A 23518-nucleotide genomic window follows, 5' to 3' on the forward strand; every position below is an offset into this window, starting at 1 on the left:
AGGAAAGACACTGATTGATGGAGTTAAAAAATGCATTATAGTAGTATACACGTGAAAATGTGTATAACTTATACTTTGTTATCTGGAAGTTAATACACAGAAAATAGCCATAATATTCACACAAAATTGTGATAGACAATTGGGTGAGATAGGACATGTTCATCTTCATTGTGTCCATGTAGAAGAATAGCTTGAGCAGATGTATTCCATCAAACCAAGGTCCCCAAAGCCATTATAAATGTATCAAAATGGTTGCTCTTACATCATTGTGTAACTGCCAGGTCTGATAGTCGTCTGTGGTGCACCTTCTGTTGAAGATGGGCCTGAAGTCAATCTTGACAAGCTGCCATTCAGAACGATGGCTGAAATGGCCAAATATTCTGCAAACACAACAAGTCAGGCATGAGAAAAAAGGAAGGGGAAAAGGGTTATTAGCAAAAAATATTTTTTTAGCATACAGTCATGGCCAAAAGTTTGGAGAATGACACAAATATTAATTTCCACAAAGTTTGCTGCTTCAGTGTCTTTAAATATTTTTGTCAGATGTTACTATGGAATACTGAAGTATAATTACAAGCATTTCATAAGTGTCAAAGGCTTTTATTGACAATTACATGAAGTTGATGCAAAGCAAGCTCTGTACTTGTGGTGCCCCGATCCTGCAGCTGAATCAACTTTAGGAGACGGTCCTGGCGCTTGCTGGACTTTCTTGGGCACGCTGAAGCATTCTTCACAACAATTGAACCACTCTCCTTAAAATTCTTGAGGATCCGATAAATGGTTGATTTAGGTGCAATCTTACTGGCAGCAATATCCATGCCTGTGAAGCCCTTTTTGTGCAAAGCAATGATGACGGCACATATTTCCTTGCAGGTAACCATAATTGACAGAGGATGAACAATGATTCCACGCACCACCCTTCTTTTGAAGCTTCCAGTCTGTTATTCAAACTCAATCAGCATGACAGAGTGATCTCCAGCCTTGTCCTCGTCAACACTCACACCTGTGTTAACGAGAGAATCACTGACATGATGTCAGCTGGTCCTTTTGTGGCAGGGCTGAAATGTAGTGGAGATGTTTTGGGGGGATTCAGTTCATTTGCATGGCAAAGAGGGACTTTACAATTAATTGTAATTCATCTGATCACTCTTGATAACATTCTGGAGTATATGCAAATTGCCATCATACAAACTGAGGCAGCAGACTTTGTGAAATTCTATATTTGCGTCATTCTCAAAACTTTTTGCCACAACTGTAGAAGTGCAAGAAAAAAAGGCTACCATGGCTGGGCACAAGGGATTTTGCGATTACAAAGACAGAATAGACACAAATTTTTTTTTTCTCCAAACATCCAATAAACTTTCAGTGCATTGCATAATACATACTATATCCATATGGCATTTCCTTTGATTCTTACGTCATGATGAGGGTGTCCTCCCCTGGCTCTCCTAAGACTCCGTCTACATAGAGAGGAGAGGAGGTAAAGCTGAATTTGTTCCAGTGTCTTCCCTCATCAAAACTCAACCTGGATGGAGAAACAACATGTTGTCTCTCATACATGTGGACCCCTCACTGTGCATAGAAAGGATTGTACTGTAATTCATTTGATCACCCTGTTGCAGGAGAACATTTCTGCAATGCAGTGTATTTGAGGTTTTAAAGGGCTTCTGAAGTTTGTAATTTCCATTTAGTCATTTCTGACTTGATTTTCCCTTACGGAAAAATAATCAATCCCTACAAAAAATGTAAGTTCAGTACAATCCACATAATAATTCACATTTCATGTTGCTGCAGGATTATTTTCTTGCTGTAGTAAACTGGCTCAAATTAAGATCCAACATCTGTACATAATACAGTCCATAAAACATTTAAATGGACAAACGTAAATCAATGTTGATAATTTAACAGTGTGCATGAAGTTGAATGTTAAAGGAAACAATACCAAATGTGTCTGATGGGGAGAGGTGTGTGTCGAATGGCCACTAGGGCACCGCCCTGGTTAAGAAAGAGGATGCTATACTCCTCCTCAAATACCTACAAACAGGGACAGGATTTCATCACATTTTCACAGAGGTCAGAGATGTACATAACGTTCATGTATACTTTTGATGAGTAATAGACCATAATATTTCATGACTATACTACTATTCTACTATATCATGCAACACAGCAACATAGCACATGCAACATACTATATATAAAAAAAATTAAGAGGGCTCATCAAATGAAAAACGCTCCTAAGAAGCTGTATAGGAAAATAATAATCACTGCCCATGGCGCGTGATCAAGGGTAATGTCAATCTATATCATGCATCATTCATTTAGAGTTTGCTCCCTCCTCCAAATGATTGAGTCATAAGCCGATTGATCTTTTCTTCTATGTGTCTGTCGTCTTGATTTTGTGTCACACTTCAGTGGCGCCTGTCTCTTTCAATCACAGTACCTCTCTCCAAGTGTTGCCAGCATCTGAGGTGATGAAAATGCTGACATTATTGGCGGTCAGCTCAGGCCCAATGGTACCTTGATGTAGAAGGTATAGCATAGTTACAGTGTAAACACATTGAACAATTATGAACTTTCATTTTATGCCTTCTCAACCCACATTACAATATATTTAATGAACAATTAAATAAAAATTAAGATGCATACACACTGCAACAGGCTACAGCTCTCCTAAAAAGTGAGTATTTACTGAGACATTCAGACATTCCAATCTCCAATAGATGTGCAGGCATACTCTGATCAATTTCACAGTGCAACCAGATCTGACCAAAGGGTTTTAAGGCAGAATGCCAGCAAGATAACAGGGGTCTTTAACGGTGGAAAAAGAGCAAAGTGCAAGAGTTGTGTAAAAACTGCTAATTGGGAACCATAGGGGTATACTACACAGCAGGATCAAGGAGTTATCCAGTTAATTTGACTAATTATTTGGAAATAACCTTTTATTTTTTGGAAAGATAAGCTTAAAATTGGCATGGTCAATTTGACTCAAGAACCTAAAATACATATCTAAGTTGATCTTTCTTAATGAACCAGAAAATCTATAGTTATTTCTGGTTGTTTATCAAAGTTAGCTGGCTAAGTAATTGATCCTGCTTTGTTCTATACCCCTCTGAGGGATAGCAGAGGTCCTTGTGGGCATTGCTAAAAAAAACGAAAGTTATCAAATAGTGCTTACCTGATGCTACTATAATTCCTGGAGCTGATTCTTTGCTGACTATGTTTCCAGACGTGTACGGGTTGTCAGACACATGGAGATGCAGGTGCAATGAACAATAGGGCTAGAAAATACCAAAACAAAAAGACATAAGGTGGTTTATAAACCAAAACTGTTACACGTTTTCAGATATTGCTCACTTGCAAATGCAGACTCACCTGTACACAGTAGAGTCTGGTACCGCTCAGATCAGTGGTAGGAGCATGCAGAAGACGCCAGTCTCGCCCCTTATTGTAAGTGATAAATGTCTTCACTTCATTCTCGACAACTTTATTTGACAAGAATACCCCTTTTATCCCTGCTACCTAGGAACACGTGAGAAACAGAGACATGAAAATATATTGAGGGTCAAAAGCTACAACTGTAAATGATTCAAACATAAGTAAAGCTGAAGCCTTAGTTTTGAGGTGGAACGCGATAGCATTTCCGACAGGGAGCACTACTTTGGACCATCTGTGGGTCTCTGCAGAGTGAAAACAACATATGGCGGAGCCCAAAGACATTTCTATTTCTTTGTATTTACAAACGGAGATGCATGCACTGCACTCACACAGCACTCACTCCAGTACATCCTGCTCCTCAATCCAGAGTGCACACATTTTGTTTCAAGAAATGTCTATGACCTTTTTGTAGCATTACTGGATAGGCTTATCTCCTGTACATATTCAGAGTGCCTTTACAAAAAGGGTTCACAGTCAGTGTGTTTGGTCCTGTGAGCTTCAACACGTATTCTGGTTTTAATGGAGACAATGAGTATAATCGTTGCTGATTGCTATCTATGCTGTATGGTTGTATTAACATAATTACATGAGTAGCTTTTACTGCTAGTTCAGGATGAAGGTAATCAACGCTGATTACATGTGTGGGTTAGCGTTGCTTTGTAAGGTCGTCAATAGTGCTATACCTAGCGGTCAGTGAAGACAGATATGGGTGCAGGTTCTACAGTAGCTGAAGTTGATATAGTAGAAGTGAATCAAGAATTATTGTGTGTAGACCTGGAAATGTGCTAACGTAACAATGCTACATACTGTACCTTATAAAATGAGATCATCTTGGTTACGCATGGACCTGCTAGTTAATGGCTCACAAAACTCTATATTTCATAGATGTAGATTATAATGATCTGATATTGTATGAGTATGCTAATATATTCTAATAACGCTGCATACTTGGATATGGCAGGTCTTCATGACTGATGTACAGTATGTGTTCGCTTAAGTTACTAACATATGAAATAAGGAGGAACAGCCGGGATTGAGGCTTCAAAAATATGCATGGCTGTTACAAGGCAAGGGCACATCTGTGCCATAAAGGCTAAGACCTCTTGTCAGAAGTGGTAGTGTGCATACAAACAGGGATGGCACTCTAACTAAGCCGTTGCTACCTACCTCATAGAGGTCTATCATAACGTTGCCCTCTGGTCCCCCACTGCTCACTACGTTCTCCAGGGCCAGAGTGAAGAAGAGACCGTGGGCCTCTGACATGTACAAGTTGTAGGAGTCATTCTGGTGCCAATCCTGCACTGCTGCCACCACCTGGTTATCATCAGTGCTGATTATCTGCAAGTCCTGGAAATTAATTATTAGTTAGGATCCTATACCATACAATTACAAATGTTATTTTCCTTAGGGATTTTGTTTCAGGACTGCAGTGGAACCCAATGACCACAAACGGGTTGAATTAACGTGGTTTCCATGTTATTTCGTTTAGAAAATGCAATGTGAGGATTTTGAATCAACGTTGAAAACTGATCGGATTTGCAAAAATTCATCAACTTAAGGGAATTTCTGTGATGTTTGTCTTTTATTCACCCAACTTTTAACTTAAATCAAACTACATGTTTTTTGTGTGTTTTTTTTTTAACGTTGAATTCCCGTTAGTGTCCAGTGGTGTAATTCTGCACATAACTGTAGGGGAAAGTGGGGTAAGTTAAGCCATTTTTTATATTAAGCATCACTCCGTCAAGGGAATTATGGTATTCTTTCTAACAAACATGCAGTTTCTACATACGGTACCAGTCAAAGGTTGACACACCTACTCATTCAAGTTTTTTTTTTTTTTTTTTTTTACTATTTTCTACATTGTAGAATAATAGTGTAGACATCAAAACTATGAAATGACACATATGGAATCATGTAGTAACCAAAAAAGTGTGAAACAAATCAAAATATACACTGCTCAAAAAAATAAAGGGAACACTTAAACAGCACAATGTAACTCCAAGTCAATCACACTTCTGTGAAATCAAACTGTCCACTTAGGAAGCAACACTGATTGACAATACATTGCACATGCTTTTGTGCAAATGGAATAGACATTAGGTGGAAATTATAGGCAATTAGCAAGACACCTCCAATAAAGGAGTGATTCTGCAGGTGGTGACCACAGACCACTTCTCAGTTCTTATGCTTCCTGGCTGACGTTTTGGTTACTTTTAAATGCTGGCGGTGCTTTCACTCTAGTGGTAGCATGAGACGGAGTCTACAACCCACACAAGTGGTTCAGGTAGTGCAACTCATCCAGGATGGCACATCAATGCGAGCTGTGGCAAGAAGGTTTGCTGTGTCTGTCAGTGTAGTGTCCAGAGCATGGAGGCACTACCAGGAGACAGGCCAGTACATCAGGAGACGTGGAGGAGGCCGTTAGGAGGGCAACAACCCAGCAGCAGGACCGCTACCTCCACCTTTGTGCAAGGAGGAGCAGGAGGAGCACTGCCAGAGCCCTGCAAAATGACCTCCAGCAGGCCACAAATGTGCATGTGTCTGCTCAAACGGTCAGAAATAGACTCCTTGAGGGTGGTTTGAAGGCCCGACGTCCATAGGTGGGGGTTGTGCTTACAGCCCAACACCGTGCAGGACGTTTGGCATTTTCCAGAGAACACCAAGATTGGCATATTCGCCCCTGGCGCCCTGTGCTCTTCACAGATAAAAGCAGGGACACACTGAGCACATGTGACAGACGTGACAGAGTCTGGAGACGCCGTGGAGAACATTTTGCTGCCTGCAACATCCTCCAGCATGACCGGTTTGGCAGTGGGTCAGTCATGGTGTGGGGTGGCATTTCTTTGGGGGGCCGCACAGCCCTCCATTTGCTCGCCAGAGGTAGCCTGACTGCCATTAGGTACCGAGATGAGATCCTCAGACCCCTTGTGAGACCATATGCTGGTGCGGCTGACCCTGGGTTCCTCCTAATGCAAGACAATGCTAGACCTCATGTGGCTGGAGTGTGTCAGCAGTTCCTGCAAGAGGAAGGCATTGATGCTATGGACTGGCCCGCCCGTTCCCCAGACCTGAATCCTATTGAGCACATCTGGGACATCATGTCTCGCTCCATCCACCAACGCCACAAGTCTGTTGCACCACAGACTGTCCAGGAGTTGGCGGATGCTTTAGTCCAGGTTTGGGAGGATAACCCTCAGGAGACCATCCACCACCTCATCAGGAGCATGCCCAGGCATTGTAGAGAGGTTATACAGGCACGTGGAGGCCACAGTCTACTGAGCCTCATTTTGACTTGTTTTAAGGACATTACATTAAAGTTGGATCAGCCTGTAGTGTGGTTTTCCACTTTAATTTTGAGTGTGACTCCAAATCCAGACCTCCATGGGTTGATAAATTTGATTTCCATTGATCATTTTTGTGTGATTGTGTTGTCAGCACATTCAACTATGTAAAGAAAAAAGGATTTAGTAATAATATTTCATTCATTCAGATCTAGGATGTGTTAATTTAGTGTTCCCTTTATTTTTTGAGCGGTGTATTTTAGATTTTAGATTCTTCAAAGTAGCCACCCTTTCTTTGCCTTAATGACAGCTTTGCAAACTCTTGGCATTCTCTCAAACAGCTTCATGAAGGATGCTTTTCCAATAGTCTTGAAGGAGTTCCCACATATCAAATCAAATCAATTTTATTTGTCAATTACACAGGTTTAGCAGATGTTATTGCGGGTGTAGTGAAATGCTTATGCTTCTAGCTCCAACAGTGCAGTAATATCTAACAGTTTCACAACATATACCCAAAATAACATGGATTAAGAGTATACATACATATATGTCAGAGAGGCATTGGACTAAGATACAGTGGCATAGTATAGAGTACAGTATATATAAACTCAGCAAAAAAGAAATGTCCTCTCACTGTCAACTGCATTTATTTTCAGCAAACTTAAAAACATGTAGTTTGATTTAAGTTAAAAGTTGGGTGAATAAAAGACAAACATCACAGAAATTCCCTTAAGTTGATGAATTTTTGCAAATCCGATCAGTTTTACAATGAAGATCTGTGAAGTTATTTGGATTTTTACTAATTATTTTTGAAAGACAGGGTCCTGAAAAAGGGACGTTTCTTTTTTTGCTGAGTTTAAATGAGATGGGTGATTAGCCATGTTCTGTTATAATCTCCACCCGGCACAGCCAGAAAAGGTCTGGCCACCCCTCAGAGCCTGGTTCTTCTCTAGGTTTCTTCCTAGGTTCTGGCCTTTCTAGGAAGTTGTTCCTAGCCACTGTGCTTCTACATCTGCATTGCTTGCTGTTTGAGGTTTTAGGCTGGATTTCTGTACAACACTTTGTGACATTGGCTGATGTAAAAAGGGCTTTATAAATACATTTGATCAATTGATTGATTGATTGATTGAGTGATGCAATATTTACAAACAATTAAAGTGACCTAGATACCGTAGAATAGTATAGAGTACAGTTTACACATATGAGATGAGTAATGGAAGATACATCATCAAGTGGCTAGTGTTTAATTTCCTTAAAGTGGCCAGTGATTCCTAATCTATGTCTATAGGCAGCAGCCTCTGATGTGCTGGAGATGGCTGTTTAACAGTCAATGGTGTAGTATAGAATACAATACAGTATATACATAAGAAGGAGTATATGTATACGAAGGACGTACTATGTATGTCTTGAAGGAGTTCCCACATATGTTGAGCACTTGTTGGATGCTTTTCCTTCACCCCGTGGTCCAACTCATCCCAAACCATCTCAAATGGTTGAGATTGGGTGATTGTGGAGGCCATGTCATCTGATGCAGCACTTCATCACTCTCATTCTCCGTCAAACTAGATTGGATGGTGTTTCGCTGCAGAATGCTGTGGGAGCCATACTGGTTTAGTATGCCTTGAATTCTAAATAAATCACTGACATTGTCACCAGCAAAGCACCCCCACACCATCACACCTCCTCCATGCTTCACAGTGGGAACCACACATGCAGAGATCATCCATTCACCTACTCCGTGGAACCAAAAATCTCAAAGGACAGATTTCCACCGGTCTAATGTCAATTGCTCTTGTTTCTTGGCCCAAGCAAGTCTCTTCTTGTTATTGGTGTCCTTTAGTAGTGTTTTCTTGCAGCAAATTGACCATGAAGGCCTCATTCACGCAGTCTCCTCTAAACATTTTATGTTGAGATGTGTCTGTTACTTGAACTCTGTGAAGCATTTAATTGGGCTGCAATCTCATGTGCAGATAACTCTAATGAACGTATCCTCTGCAGCAGAGAGAACTCTGGGTCTTCCTTTCCTGTGGCAGTCCTCAAAAGTCAGTTTCATCACAGCGCCTGATGGTTTTTGCGACTGCACTTAAAGAAACTTTCAAAGTTCTTGAAATGTTCCGTACTGACAGACCTTCATGTCTTAAAGTAATGGACTGTCTTTTCTCTTTGCTTATTTGAGCTGTTCTATGGACATCCGGCGCCAACAGAGATGGCCGCCTCGCTTCGCGTTCCTAGGAAACTATGCAGTTCTTTTTGTTTTTTTACGTGTTATTTCTTACATTGGTACCCCAGGTCATCTTAGGTTTCATTACATACATTCGAGAAGAACTACTGAATATAAGAGCAGCGTCAACTCACCATCAGTACGACCAAGAATATGACTTTCGCGAAGCGGATCCTGTGTTCTGCCTTTCACCCAGGACAACGGAATGGATCCCAGCCGGCGACCCAAAAAAACGACTTCGTAAAAGGGGGAAACGAAGCGCCAAGTCATCAAGTTTGCGGACGACACAACAGTGGTAGGCTTGATTACCAACAACGACGAGACGGCCTACAGGGAGGAGGTGAGGGCCCTCGGAGTGTGGTGTCAGGAAAATAACCTCACACTCAACGTCAACAAAACTAAGGAGATGATTGTGGACTTCAGGAAACAGCAGAGGGAACACCCCCCTATCCACATCGATGGAACAGTAGTGGAGAGAGTAGCAAGTTTTAAGTTCCTCGGCATACACATCACAGACAAACTGAATTGGTCCACTCACACAGACAGCATCGTGAAGAAGGCGCAGCAGCGCCTCTTCAACCTCAGGAGGCTGAAGAAATTTGGCTTGTCACCAAAAGCACTCACAAACTTCTACAGATGCACAATCGAGAGCATCCTGTCGGGCTGTATCACCGCCTAGTACGGCAACTGCTCCGCCCACAACCGTAAGGCTCTCCAGAGGGTAGTGAGGTCTGCACCACGCATCACCGGGTGCAAACTACCTGCCCTCCAGGACACCTACACCACCCGATGTCACAGGAAGGCCATAAAGATCATCAAGGACAACAACCACCCGAGCCACTGCCTGTTCACCCCACTATCATCCAGAAGGCGAGGTCAGTACAGGTGCATCAAAGCTGGGACCGAGAGACTGAAAAACAGCCTCTATCTCAAGGCCATCATTCTGTTAAACAGCCACCACTAACATTGAGTGGCTGCTGCCAACACACTGACTCAACTCCAGTCACTTTAATAATGGGAATTGATGGGAAATTATGTAAAATATATCACTAGCCACTTTAAACAATGCTACCTAATATAATGTTTACATACCCTACATTATTCATCTCATATGTATACGTATATACTGTACTCTATATCATCTACTGCATCTTTATGTAATACATGTATCACTAGCCACTTTAACTATGCCACTTTGTTTACATACTCATCTCATATGTATATACTGTACTCAATACCATCTACTGTATCTTGCCTATGCCGCTCTGTACCATCACTCATTCATATATCTTTATGTACATATTCTTTATCCCCTTACACTTGTGTCTATAAGGTAGTAGTTTTGGAATTGTTAGCTAGATTACTTGTTGGTTATTACTGCATTGTCGGAACTAGAAGCACAAGCATTTCGCTACACTCGCATTAACATCTGCTAACCATGTGTATGTGACAAATAAAAATGTAATTTGATTTGATTTACCAAATAGGGATGTCTTGTGTATACCACCCTTACCTTGTCACAACACAACTGATTGGATCAAACGCATTAAGAATGAAATAAATTCCACAAATTAACTTTTAACAAGGCACACCTGTTAATTGCATTCCAGGTGACTAACACATGAAGCTGGTTGAGAGAATGCCAAGAGTGTTTAAAGCTGTCATCAAGGCAAAAGGTGGCTACTTCGAATAATCTCAAATACAAAATATATTTTGATTTGTTTAACACATTTTTGGTTACTACATGATTCCGTATGTGTTATGTCATAGTTTTGATGTCTTCAATATTCCAATGTAGCCAAACATTTGACTGGTAGTGTATATTTCAGGATGTTATGTATCCCTGGAAATAATCAGAATTCATGTAAACATTACAGTTTTGAAAACATAGCTTGTCCAAAAAAAAGTAGTCTCTTGGCACAACTTACCCTGGATACGGGGTAAGTTGAGTTGCGTGACAGGGTAAGTTAAGCCACCTGCAAATTTCTGTACTGAATGAAATATTACCACTACATTTTCAAAATGACAAAGCAAAAACTGGTTTTTAGACAGAAAAAAAACAGAAATACCTTATTTACATAAGTATTCAGACCCTTTGCTATGAGACTCGAAATTGAGCTCAGGTGCATCCTGTTTCCATTGATCATCCTTGAGATGGGTCCACCTGTGGTCCACCTGTGGTAAATTCAATTGATTGGACATGATTTGGAAAGGCACACACCTGTCTATATAAGGTCCCACAGTTGACAATGCATGTCAGAGCAAAAACCAAGCCATGAGGTCAAAGGAATTGTCCGTAGAGCTGCGAGACAGGATTGTCTCGAGGCACTGATCTGGGGAAGGGTACCAAAACATTTCTGCAGCATTGAAGGTCCCCAGGAATACGGTGGCCTCCATCGTTCTTAAATGGAAGATGTTTGGAACCACCAAGGCTCTTCCTAGAGCTTTGACCAAGAAGGAGAGTGATGGAGTGCTGCAGCAGATGACCTGGCTTCCACAATCAGTCAACCTTCAATTGAGATGGTTTGGGATGAGTTGGACTGCAGAGGGAAGGAAAAGCAGCCAACAAGTGCTCAGAATATGTGGGAATTCCTTCAAGACAGGTTGAGGGAATGCCAAGAGTGTGCAAAGCTGTCATCAAGGCACAAGGTGGCTACTCTTTTAAGAATCTAAAATATATTTGTTTAACACATTTTTGGTTGCTACATGACTCCATATGTGTTATTTCTTAGTTTTGATGTCTTCAGTACTATTCTACAATGTAGAAAATAGTACAAATAAAGAAAAACCCTTAAATTAGTAGGTGTGTCCAAACTTTTGACTGATTTTCTCTCTCTCTCTCTATATATATATACTAAACGTTAGGGAAATCCTCCTAATATTGAGTTGCAACCCCCCTTTTGCCCTCTGAACATCCTCAATTCGTCGGAGCATGGAGGTGTCGAAAGTGTTCCACAGGGATACTGGCCCATGATGCTTCCCACAGTTGCGTCAAATTGGCTGGATGTACTTTGGGTGGTGGACCATTCTTGATACACACAGGAAACTGATGTGCGTGAAAACCCCAGCAGTGTTGCAGTTCTTGACACAAACCGGTGCATCTGGCACCTACTATCAAACCTCTTTAAAAGGCACTTCAATATTTGTGTCTTGCGCATTCACCCTTCAAATGGCACACATTCACAATCCATATCTCAATTGTCTCAAGGCTTAAAAATCCTTATTTAATCTGTCTCCTCCCCTTCATCTACACTGATTGTTAAAACGGTCAGCTTCAGTCGGCTGATTATAGCTGTCCCTTCAAGTTAGTTCTAGTCGGTCAGCTTAGTCTCCTATTCAGACGACCCCCAGTTTTGTTAATTTCTTAATGGTCAAGGTCACGCTAAAAACGTATCACCACATCTAGTTCAGCCTATCAATAGCCTTGGTTCCCAGGACTTCAGATTCAGTTAGTCTATGACCCCAGCATGCTGTGTGGTCAGAAACGTGCTTTCCCTATCCTGATGAGCTCTTCAACAGTTTCCCTCCTGCTGAACCTTTCCTCCTGTGGACTGTATACCTGTATGTCTGATGTTTATTGTGCGTGCATCTGTGTCATATTAAGTGGAGCTACGTTTTTTTGGTCTATTTTGTATAATTACTGTGTGTTGAGTTGTTAACTAGTTGTTAACTAGCTTGTGCTCCCGCTAGCGTCAGCACTACTGTTAGCATTTTGCATTTGAATGCATGAACATTTTGTTATGACTGTTAGCGATTAGCCGTTTATTTATATCGCTAATTAATGGTGTTAGGCAATTTTCTATTATACTGTATATAGTGGTTGCTACAGGCCTTAAGTCAGCACCTAAGGTTTCTCATTACATTCATGGTTCAATTCTCCCCAACCCTAACCCTATTTTTCACTGATTGAAATGGATTTAACAAGTGACATCAGTAAGGGATCATTGCTTTCACCTGGTCAGTCTATGTTCTTAATGTTTTGTATACTAAGAAGATTAAACAAAAATATAAATATTTGAATGAGTTACAGTTCATAAAAGGAAATCATTGAATTTTAATTAATTATTTAGGCACTAATCCATGGATTTCACATGACTGGGAATACAGATATGCATCTGGTCACAGATACCTTAAAAAAAACAGGTAGGGGCGTGGATGAGGAAATCTGTCAGTATCTGGTGTGACCACCATTTGCCTCATGCAACACAACACATCTCCTTCACATAGATCAGGCTGTTGATTGTGGCCTTGTGAAATGTTGTCCCACTCCTTTTCAATGGCTGTTCGAAGTTGCTAGATATTGGTGGGAACTGGAACTTGTCTTACACGTCAATCCAGAGCATCCCAAACATGCTCAATGGGTGACATGTCTGCTGAATATGCAGGCCATGGAAGAACACAGACATTATCATCTTCCAGGAATTGTGTACAGATCCTTGCGACATGGGGCTGTGCATTATCATGCTGAAACATGAGGTGATGGCGGTAGATGAATGGCACGACAACGGGCCTCATGTTTCATTGAAATTGCCATCGATAAAATGCAACTGAGTTCACTGTCTATAGTTTATGCCTGCACATTCAATAACCGCACCGCCATCATGGGGCACTCTGTTCACAACGTTGACATCAGCAAACCGCTCACCGACACGACGCCATACACATGGTCTGTGGTTGTAAGGCTGGTTGGACATACTGACTATTTTTTTAAATGATGTTCGAGGCGGCTTATGGTAGAGAAACTAACATTCAATTCTCTGGCAACAACTCTGGTGGACATTTCTGCAGTCAGCATGCCAATTGCACGCTCCCTCAAAACATCTGTAGCGTTGTGTTGTGTGCACATTTTAGAGAGGCTTTTTATTGTCCCCAGCACAAGGTGCACCTGTGTAATGATCATGCTGTTTAATCAGCTTCTTGATTTGCCACACCTGTCAGGTGGATGGATTATCTGGGCAAAGGAGAAATGCTCACTAACAGGGATGTAACCAAATTTGAGCACCAAATTTTAGAGAAATACGCTTTTTGTGCATATGGAACGTTCCTGGGATCTTTTATTTTAGCTCATGAAGCACTTTATACGTTACATTATATTTTCTTTCTGTGTATGTGTACTTTCTATTCAATTTCTTTCTGATTATTTCATTAAAGCCTTGGGAAAGCAGGAAAAGCAACAACATTTTTTATCAGTGTTGTGATATCAAAACTGTTCAAAGGGGTAAGAAACTGTTGCTCACTGGATTCATAACAGGATAGTAGTAATACAAGTATTGTCATGTCAAAGTACTATTTCCAACCCACCTTTGGAAATGTGTACTTAGGCAGCTTCATGGGAAAGAAAGCATTTCTTTTGTATGACACATAATGGACAGGCCGGCCACCCATTGGTACCTAGAGAAACACATTTATTACAGTAAATCACTGTAAATTGGGCTGACAGACTACTAATTATGTAACAGTCTTAGTTTTAGGTTTTTATACCATTCTCTGTTGGTTTATGGTCATTATTCCTTACAAGGTTACATTAAGATAGTATTTCACACAACAGTTTTAGTGCCTTTTTATTACCTCAGAAACATTCAAAATTCCCACCTGAATGAATACATACTGGTCCTGAACCACCAGGGAATCCGGGCTGATAAACCCAGGGAAAGGCCTGCCTTTGTTGGCCTCTGTGCAGTTCTGCAGCTTACATGTTATATACTGGGATCCTATAACAGAAGTTAAATAATTGCTACAATGTAACAGGAGAAAAGAAGTGCTCTGTGACTATTCAATCAGAGACTAGCATTTAATTTCATTGATAGTAGAAAGCAGAAGAGCAGGGAGGCCAATTTCTATATCCACTATTAACAGAGATGGAATGTGTCCCTCTGTGTTAGCTCTAGCCAAATGAGCCATTCTCCTCAGGGACAAGACATTAACACTGGAGCCCTTATGGAACAGACATTCTAAACACTCCGTCCAACTTAAGAGCCCAGTCAGACCAACTGTCCCTTAGTAAATTAATAAACTTAATTGTAAAGTAGTGAGTGTGTTTGCATGGGTGAGAGTAATGTGTACTTGAAGATCAGTTTCCTCTCTACATGATGACTATTGTATAAAAGAGGACGGCTTAGGGCTTTGCACCCCCTTGTAAGTAAATACTGATGCTACCGCTGTTTATTATCTATGCATAGTCACTTTACCCCTACCTATATGTACAAGTTACCTCAACTAACCTGTACCCCCACACATTGGCTCAGTACCGGTACCGCCTGTATGTAGCCTCGTTATTTTATTACGTTTACTTCATATTTTATTTTTTACTTTAGTTTATTTGTAAATATTGTCTTACCTCCATTTCTTGAACTGCATTGTTGGTTACAGGCTTGTAAGTAAGCATTTCACGGTAAGGTTTACACCTGTTGTATTCGGTGCATGTGACAAATACATTTTGATTTAATTTGATAAGTATAAGTGTAAATATAGATAAGCGTGTTTTATGCTTTGTTTTTTGGTATTCTATTCCCTTCAGAAAACAATAGTAACAGCTGCAGTATTCCAAACTCCTTTTGTGTTAAGTTCCCTCCTGTCTGTTTGAAATACGACGGTTATAGGTAAGGTCTCTGCAATTTTGCACCCTGTAAAGGCTGTTTCGCAGATGGAAGATGTCACTTGTGTGTGTAAATGATCCCTAGATTCCCAATAATAAAATCCCTGAATGTGGTGTGCTAGATGTGATGATGACTCACGTCTGTCAGAAACACTTGTCTCCAAGTGAATCATTCCTGGTTCTTTGTCCAAACCCAGTTTTGACCTGTGGGGAGAGGAGAGACAACTGAGGAACATTGCAAGTCAGAACATCTTTTCAAATATGATATGTGCATTATATGGTAAATACCTTATGTTTGGATTTATAATAGTATCAGTTAATTTATGATAGAATCTCAACATTTTCATCAATGGCATGTACATTTAGCTCATGATCTAGATATGATCGGTTCATTGAAGAGCATAGGTGTGCCTAAATAAATAATCAGTTCAACAAGATGAAGAAAGGCACGCTGACATCAAACTGTATGAGAAACAGGAATAATCATTCTGTTGGTTCTCATCTATTCCAAAAGGATCCTGTGAACAAAAACAGTACTTCACAGTCATAAAAAAGTGAGAGACAGAGAAATTAATCAAAAACAGAACTCAGAACAGAGATATGAATTTACAAATGTCAACCCCTCTGTTCAATCACGCTAGTTCTACCTTTCTATTAAAACGTCAGCTTCCTTGAGAGGACAAAGTCATGTCAGACATTTGAAGGATGACAATATTTGTGTAACGGCGTTCTTCTTTAGTTGAAGGAGAGTCGGTCCGAAATGCAGCGTGTAGGTTACTCATGTTTATTTAGTGAAGACAAACGAACGAACGATACATGAACAACTAATAATACAAAAAACAACAAACAGAACGTGAAACCTATTACAGCCTGACTGGTGCACACTACACAGAGACAGGAACAATCACCCACGAAATACAAAGCGAAAAACAGGCTACCTAAATACGGTTCCCAATCAGCGACAACGAGAATCACCTGACTCTGATTGAGAACCGCCTCAGGCAGCCAACCGATTTAACACACACACACCCCTAATCAGCTACAATCCCAGACACTACAAACCCCAATACGAAAACACAATACATAATAACCCCATGTCACACCCTGGTCTGACTAACTAATAAACTAAAACACAAAATACTAAGACCAAGGCGTGACAATTTGGGATTTCCATTTTGATTCAATTAAATTATAATAGGGAACCTAGCTACTTGAAATGGCTGAAAAAAATAAGAGCAACAACAACAAAAAATCCCGTAAACATTGCCCCGTCAATCACTTGGCCTGTGGGGTAATTCAGAGGGAAGATGCCTCGGAGCCATTTCATCCTTTTTCAATTGAGCCTCAACTGGGAGGCAGCGGTTAAGTGCGGAGTGACAAGAGTGACCACTTGTTGTATAAATAGCAGCTATTGTGGAAGAAAATGGGTTCCTTCTCATTTTCTATACTGTGTCAGTGTCTGAGCCATAATAAAAGAGGTCCCATCCTGCTTCCCTCAGCACTCTGTAATTGCCTTGCTGCTCCATCTATTTTAATGGACTTTCTGTCAAATACTTCATCCTCTTCTATTAGAGAACAGCAGCCCCATGTTCTTAAACAGGTTCCTTATATGTTCCTCTATCACTATGGACTGTATGGACTACATGCTTGCATTGTGTGATCTATAAGGCTTGTTAACAGGTTGATGGTGTAAATCTGCCAAGGCGAGTCGACTGTTAACAGTAGATGAACTGCAGTTATGTGGAGCAGCAAAACATATGAAAAGTCAAATGAACTGAAGATATGAGCTGTATTTTCTCCTTGCTGAAATATGCATGCCCTACCTGAATGTAATATTCATACCACAAACAAAACAGATATATGTTTGGTAGGAGGGTGTACACCTTTGTTTGCCTCAGAGAGGACAGTTTTATAATTGATGGCAATAATAGCAGGATCATATAAGTTGTAAACAACAAAGAAATATAGAATAGATACGTAAACCCAAGCCATCTAAAGTAAACCTCTAAATCAAACATTTAATCAATAATATAAAAAGGAGCGCATCCCGAGTGGCGCAGCGGTCTAAGGCACTGCATCGCAGTACTAGCTGTGCCACAAGAGATCCTGGTTTGAGTCCAGGCTCTGTCGCAGCCGGCCGCGACCGGGAGACCCATGGGGCGGCGCACAATTGGCCCACCGTCATCTGGGTTAGGGGAGGGATTGGCCAGCAGGGATGTTCTTGTCCCATCGCACACTAGCGACTCCTGTGGCGGACTGGGCGCAATGCACACTGACATGGTCTCCAGGTGTACAGTGTTTCCTCCGACACATTGGTGCGGCTGGCTTCCGGGTGAAGCGGGCATTGTGTCAAGAAGCAGTGCGCCTTGGCTAGGTTGTGTTTCGGAGGACAGACGGCTCTCAACCTTCGCCTCTCCCGAGTCCATACGGGAGTTGCAACAATGGAACAAGACTATAACTACCAATTGGAAAACTCTTTTTATTTTTATTTTTTTATTTGATGAATGGAATTGAAAGCAACAATTTTCTAAATAATCCATACAGTACAACCTGTACACAAACCTCCATGCAAACTGGTATCAATTCATCGTATACCTGTAACTAATTAAAAAGCTAATGTGTTACTCAATATTCAATCCAGCTCTACTCTGGTATCAACTCCATCAGGAAATCTTAGGGCAAATATATGAACTGTTCAAAACAAGAGACCAATAATGGCTTTACTTCGATGATACATTGCTTCCACTGCATCTTTTTTTGGCTCCTGTCTTGGGCTAAAAAGCACCTGATCATCATTTGTTCCCAAGTGATACAGTTTGTGAAAAAAGTTTTAGTCAAATTTTGGCCCAATATTAGTAAATGTGAAATATGACCTAATTCATGTATTTTTAATTGGCTCATCCACTTCAAGAGATGACATTGTCCTAATGGCATTATTTATCAAAATGTTAAAAGCTGCCCGATCACCCAATAAGTATTGATCTCCATTGCCCCCTTGTAAATATAAATGATTTAGTGATTACACATATTCATAGTATCATTATCTGGCAACAGGGACTACTGCATTAAGATACTGTATGTCATGGCAAATAATGTAGATTCGTGACAAGTACTAAATACAGTATTTCTTAAGCACAACTGTTGGACCTTAATAAAACAGTGTAAGAATATCTATTTCAAATATTCATGTGTTCATCAGGACCATAATTGTACATACTATATGCCATGTATTGAGTTCAACTCAGGTACCAGCAGAAGACTAAATTCAATACGACAATTCTGATAGGCTATCAGTTCAGAATACTGTCAGTAGAGGAAAGACTGGTCCTTTTTATGAAATTGTAGTACTACTACTTGAAGAATGTGTCCAAAGATGGTGGAAAAGACTCATTTTTACTCTCACCAGTAAAATCTGTTGGGGACCACACTCTCATGTACGAGCTGCCATCGTCTTCCAAATTCAACAGAGACGTAAAGCTGAAAGAAAAGAACATCCCAGAGTTTGAGAAAATCTGGAGAGAAAAAAATGTAATAATATTCCAGAGTTCAAACTAAGACTTAAAACGAAGAAAATGTCAGACCTGGAGAATTCTCTTTCCCTCTATTTTAGGGACTGTCATGTAAGTCTAATGGAGGCCCATACAAAATGTTAATTATATTGACATGTTTTTTTCCCCCTTTTTGCACTTTAGAGCACTTTTGTTTGAATGTTTCTGTTGAGTGCTGTACAGTTGAAGCTTTAAAGAAGATTTGAAAATAGTACTTTATATTTGAAATACACTTTCAAAGAGTTTCTATTATGACAGGCTCGTTTGGATCAGCTTCTCCCAGTGGTACCTCTCTACCTCCGTAGGATTTGTTCCTAATTGACAGCGACACACTTAACCATCGGTATAATCCTTTTGCATTATGCTATCGAGCTCCCTCTTTTAGCAGAGTAGGGCTGTTATCCAAGCTCTCGGAAGACATGTCATCCATCCTGTTATAACAGTCAACTCTTTTCAGAGTTCAGCCTAATTCATAATGATAAGTCTTTTACATCATCTGAGAGCACATCGCACATAAGGAACTATTTTACAATACAATCATTTTCTACAGTGCTATTGCACTGTACAATACAGCAAACAACTAAATGTATATACAAATAGAAAGAGGTGCTTTCCCCTCTGGGAGAAAGTGATGCTAATGCAAGAACAAGCATACATGTAGAGCACACAGATACCATTGAAGTAAACATCTTGTTAAAGTCAATAGACTCACTGACATTAACAAGACCCTTGGCTCAATCAATCAATTTGTGTGTGTGCTTTCTCCCCCCTCCTCACTCCTCAGTTCTAATTGACAGGAGTCTCTTACCTTCTGGTCGTGGCTGTAAGCCAGGATCCAGTCCTCCTGCTCGGGGTGGAAGAGGAGGCTGAGGATGTCGAAGGCTAAGTGGTACCTCTGATAGGATGCGCCCTCGTCAAAGCTAATGAGCAGGCTGCTCTCCACCTCCGGGTCGGTCAGTAACATGATCTGAGATGAGAGAGGACAGGTCAGGAGAGGAGCGGAGCGAGAGTTATCCTCCTGCTTTGACAGCATCCACAAGGCATTAGGTGTGCTGTCTGTTAGGTCTGCTGTATATTCTGAGGGTGCAGACCATTTTATATAAATGGAGATGATATTAGTAGTAATTCAAATAAAAATGCTGCCACACAAGAGAGTATGAATAAGATTGATATTATCTCTAAAGTCTAACAGGCATGTATGTATGTGTTTTATAAATCACAACATTTAGCAAAGTTGGTTTTTTATTCTCCATTCATGTTTGTAATTTCAACTTGATAATTCTACTATTGTTAAGAGTTAAGGACATGACAGATATGGTTATGGTAAGGTACATGTATGAGGACATACCTTTCCTTTGTTATTCGGACTCACGTACAAGTAGCTTAGTATGGTTTTTGGTCCAACCTTTTCATCAAGTTTCTCATACCTGGTTCCATAGTCTGTTGACCTACAATTCAATTAGGGGATTAACTAAATGAGTTATTCTACTGTTAAACCGTGAGTCTTGAGAGCACAGAGCAATATCAATAATAATACCTATGGTTCAGTACAGTGACGGTATCATTAGGCTTTCGCAGGCAAGCAGAACATTGGAACTGGAACGATGCAATTTGCTAGTTTAATGGAGAATTGTTCAATTATAATAATAAACATGGATATATGTATGACAGACTACACAAGGGAATTATATGATTTGTAGTTCATCTAAAACATGTGTCCTAAAACATTGACACCACAATATACATTACAAATGTCTACCCTGCTTCTCGCTGATATTCAAAACCAAGCTTGATAACAACTGTGTTGGAGTTGGAGACAGTTACGTAATAATATTAGAAAAGCTACTCCAGAAGCATGTGTATTTCACATTGCCATCTGGTATATTCTGGATGTCAGAAATATTTCAAGTTTAACCCTTCTGTTGTGTTCGTTTCATGTTAATTTATACTGTGTTCCCAGTCCAAAATGACTGCCCCATTATTGCTCATTATAAATCCATAATAATACATATATTATCACCTAATGTTGTGTTAGATCTTTTTATCAACTTAAATTCTTGTGAACATTACAAGTTCTGAACTTCTATTTGCTATTTATGGCCTGTAGGCCTCACTGAGCTCATACAACTTGTTTTTGAGTTTTAAAAAAAGCATAATGTATGGATTATTTTGACTATAACAAAATACTGAGATGAAACATATTGTGTTATTTATCAGACTACTTTGTGTCAAAGTTTAACAAGGACTCTCTCCTCCTCACCAGTGTCATGATCAACGATATGATCAAGAGCCTCACATACATACTGCTTTATCTTGGCCAGGTCGCAATTCTAAATGAGAACTTGTTCTCAACTTGCCTACCTGGTTAAATAAAGGTGAAATAAAAATAAATAAATAAATACATTATATCGTTTGGTCATTGTGCTGCCACAGAATGAATTGTGATCAAGGCCTCAAAAAAGCTTTATATACCAGAGCTGCGAGAAAAATTCTATATATTATTGAAACAATGTTGCGATTGTTTGTGAGAATGCCATCAGGTGTGGTTCCCGTGGGGGAAAGATTCTATTGGGGAAAGGTTCCCGTGGGGGTTGCCATGGAAGCCAAGAAGGGGAGTGAGGTGTGTGTGTGTGTGTGTGTGCCCAAACACACATGCATGTGAGGGTCTGGGAGAGGAAGCGTGTCCATCTGATGAATGGGCATGTGCCTGAACTCAAGTTTTATACACTAATTGTAACCTCACCCATTAATTTCTAATGACCGGTCATTTTTGACCGGGAACAACACAGGTGTACAAAAGTTAAATAAAACACCCAAAATTGAATGAAAATCATCAAAATGTTCAGATGCTCTGTGTGGACAAAGTCATGGAACCTTATGACAACCAGATTAAATGAACTACATTTTCCAGGGAGAAAACTTGTAAATCGGTCCAATTCGACCGGAACACAGCAGAAGGGTGTGCGACATTCAGGAACATACAGTACAACACTAGTTTACAATATTTGAACACAATGTTCCCAGTGTACTGCCTCTGTTTCTTATCTCCCTGCTTCCCAGTCTCTTATACACTTGTATAACCAACATGCAACATTCAAATGGGCCATTAGTTTTTCCTAAGCATGTGATAGGCAATCACTCGGGCCCATGGTCACATGATCAAGAGCAACTCTTGGTCCTGAACATGAACACCGAAGCCAGACTGAGATTAATTGAACCACTCCTTACCTCCATAGAGAGCTCTCTGTGACACTGCCAAGGCTGAAGTCAAAGTACTTAGTCAGCATTAGAATCACCTACAAAACAGAACAAAGTTCCCATCTCAGCGTACAGTTTTAGAAAATACTAGTAATAGACAACCCTCTGTTAAGGTGCATCATTTCATCTGGCACTATGGTGGCACTTGAAGTAATGAGTGAATGGGCACACACTGTTTAAATCCACGATGTTTCCACATTATTTCAATGAAATTACATTCCCTAAATTACATTTCCCTATTGAGGTGGTAAATAAGCCTAAAATACAAAATAAGGGAGAAAATAAACTTTTGACAACCTCATCTTCAAACTTACAAATGTTGTTATTTTTATCATTGGAAGCGGTTTGAGCAGGATGGCCTTAGGAAGTGTGTATCATACATTTTACAACAGCAGCTAGCAACACATCAGGCTTAATATGGACGCTTGTGTCAACAGCCACACACATAAACAAATCCCAAACAAACTTCTGAGGACTTGTCAAGGCATAATTTTGCATGAGGACGGTGCATCTTCTGTACAAAGGTAAATCAGGGAAAATGCGCTATGTTGTGCTTTTTTTAGGGCTCAGCGTGTTTCATCCATGGCAAACACTACCAACGGTGGTTTATAAATAAATGAATAAGTAAACAACGCATCTATCGTTCATCCTAGGCACAGCAAGGCTCTCCTCGTAAATATCATGGACATCATTTTTGAGGAGATCGTAAAGAACCCCATTGTTATATGGCTGTTATACAAGCCTTTACTTAATAGGTATTAAGACACATAAATTGCGAGGCGTCACGTAAATTGTTCCAGATGTTAACGCATGGCTCTCTGTGGACAGGTCTATTTTCCCCATTTTAATTTGAAAGGAGAAACTATTTTCCTATTCAGCGTTTGTTTGAACCTAAATCAAAGTCTGTGTATCACATTAAAATTATATCCGCCAATGTTAACGGATTGATATTTCTCTTTCCCTCCGCACTAGATACTTGAAGACAATATGGAAAAATGCCATTTGAAAACATGCTAAATTATGCAACGGTCTCAATGGTTCACTGCATAAGAAACCAGTGTAAAGGTCTTCTACTCCTTGGAGATGACCTATCTTCTGGGGCCATTTTCCTTCCCAATTGTAGCCATTTATTTTCTTTGTTATTTGGCCTTTTAGTTGATACAATGAACCAAGAAAT

General features: G+C 40.2%; 1 protein-coding gene across 1 annotated transcript in view; it reads right to left on the bottom strand.

Annotated features, from left to right (window-relative positions):
- LOC135510124 (VPS10 domain-containing receptor SorCS1-like) overlaps positions 1–23518 on the bottom strand; it is a 57187-nt gene that overhangs the window by 27773 nt on the left and 5896 nt on the right. Inside the window, exons 2-15 of the mRNA XM_064930907.1 lie at positions 22312–22379; positions 20432–20531; positions 19892–20050; positions 18939–19012; positions 15675–15739; positions 14533–14651; positions 14242–14331; positions 4606–4785; positions 3376–3522; positions 3179–3281; positions 2444–2520; positions 1943–2034; positions 1418–1525; positions 263–380 (exon numbers count right to left, since the gene is read on the bottom strand). Of these exons, the coding sequence (XP_064786979.1) occupies positions 263–380; positions 1418–1525; positions 1943–2034; positions 2444–2520; positions 3179–3281; positions 3376–3522; positions 4606–4785; positions 14242–14331; positions 14533–14651; positions 15675–15739; positions 18939–19012; positions 19892–20050; positions 20432–20531; positions 22312–22379 (1500 nt within the window). The remainder of the gene's footprint in view (positions 1–262; positions 381–1417; positions 1526–1942; positions 2035–2443; positions 2521–3178; positions 3282–3375; positions 3523–4605; positions 4786–14241; positions 14332–14532; positions 14652–15674; positions 15740–18938; positions 19013–19891; positions 20051–20431; positions 20532–22311; positions 22380–23518) is intronic.

Source organism: Oncorhynchus masou, chromosome 23, assembly GCF_036934945.1.
Source record: "Oncorhynchus masou masou isolate Uvic2021 chromosome 23, UVic_Omas_1.1, whole genome shotgun sequence".
In the NCBI taxonomy this organism is placed as follows: Eukaryota; Metazoa; Chordata; class Actinopteri; order Salmoniformes; family Salmonidae; genus Oncorhynchus; species Oncorhynchus masou.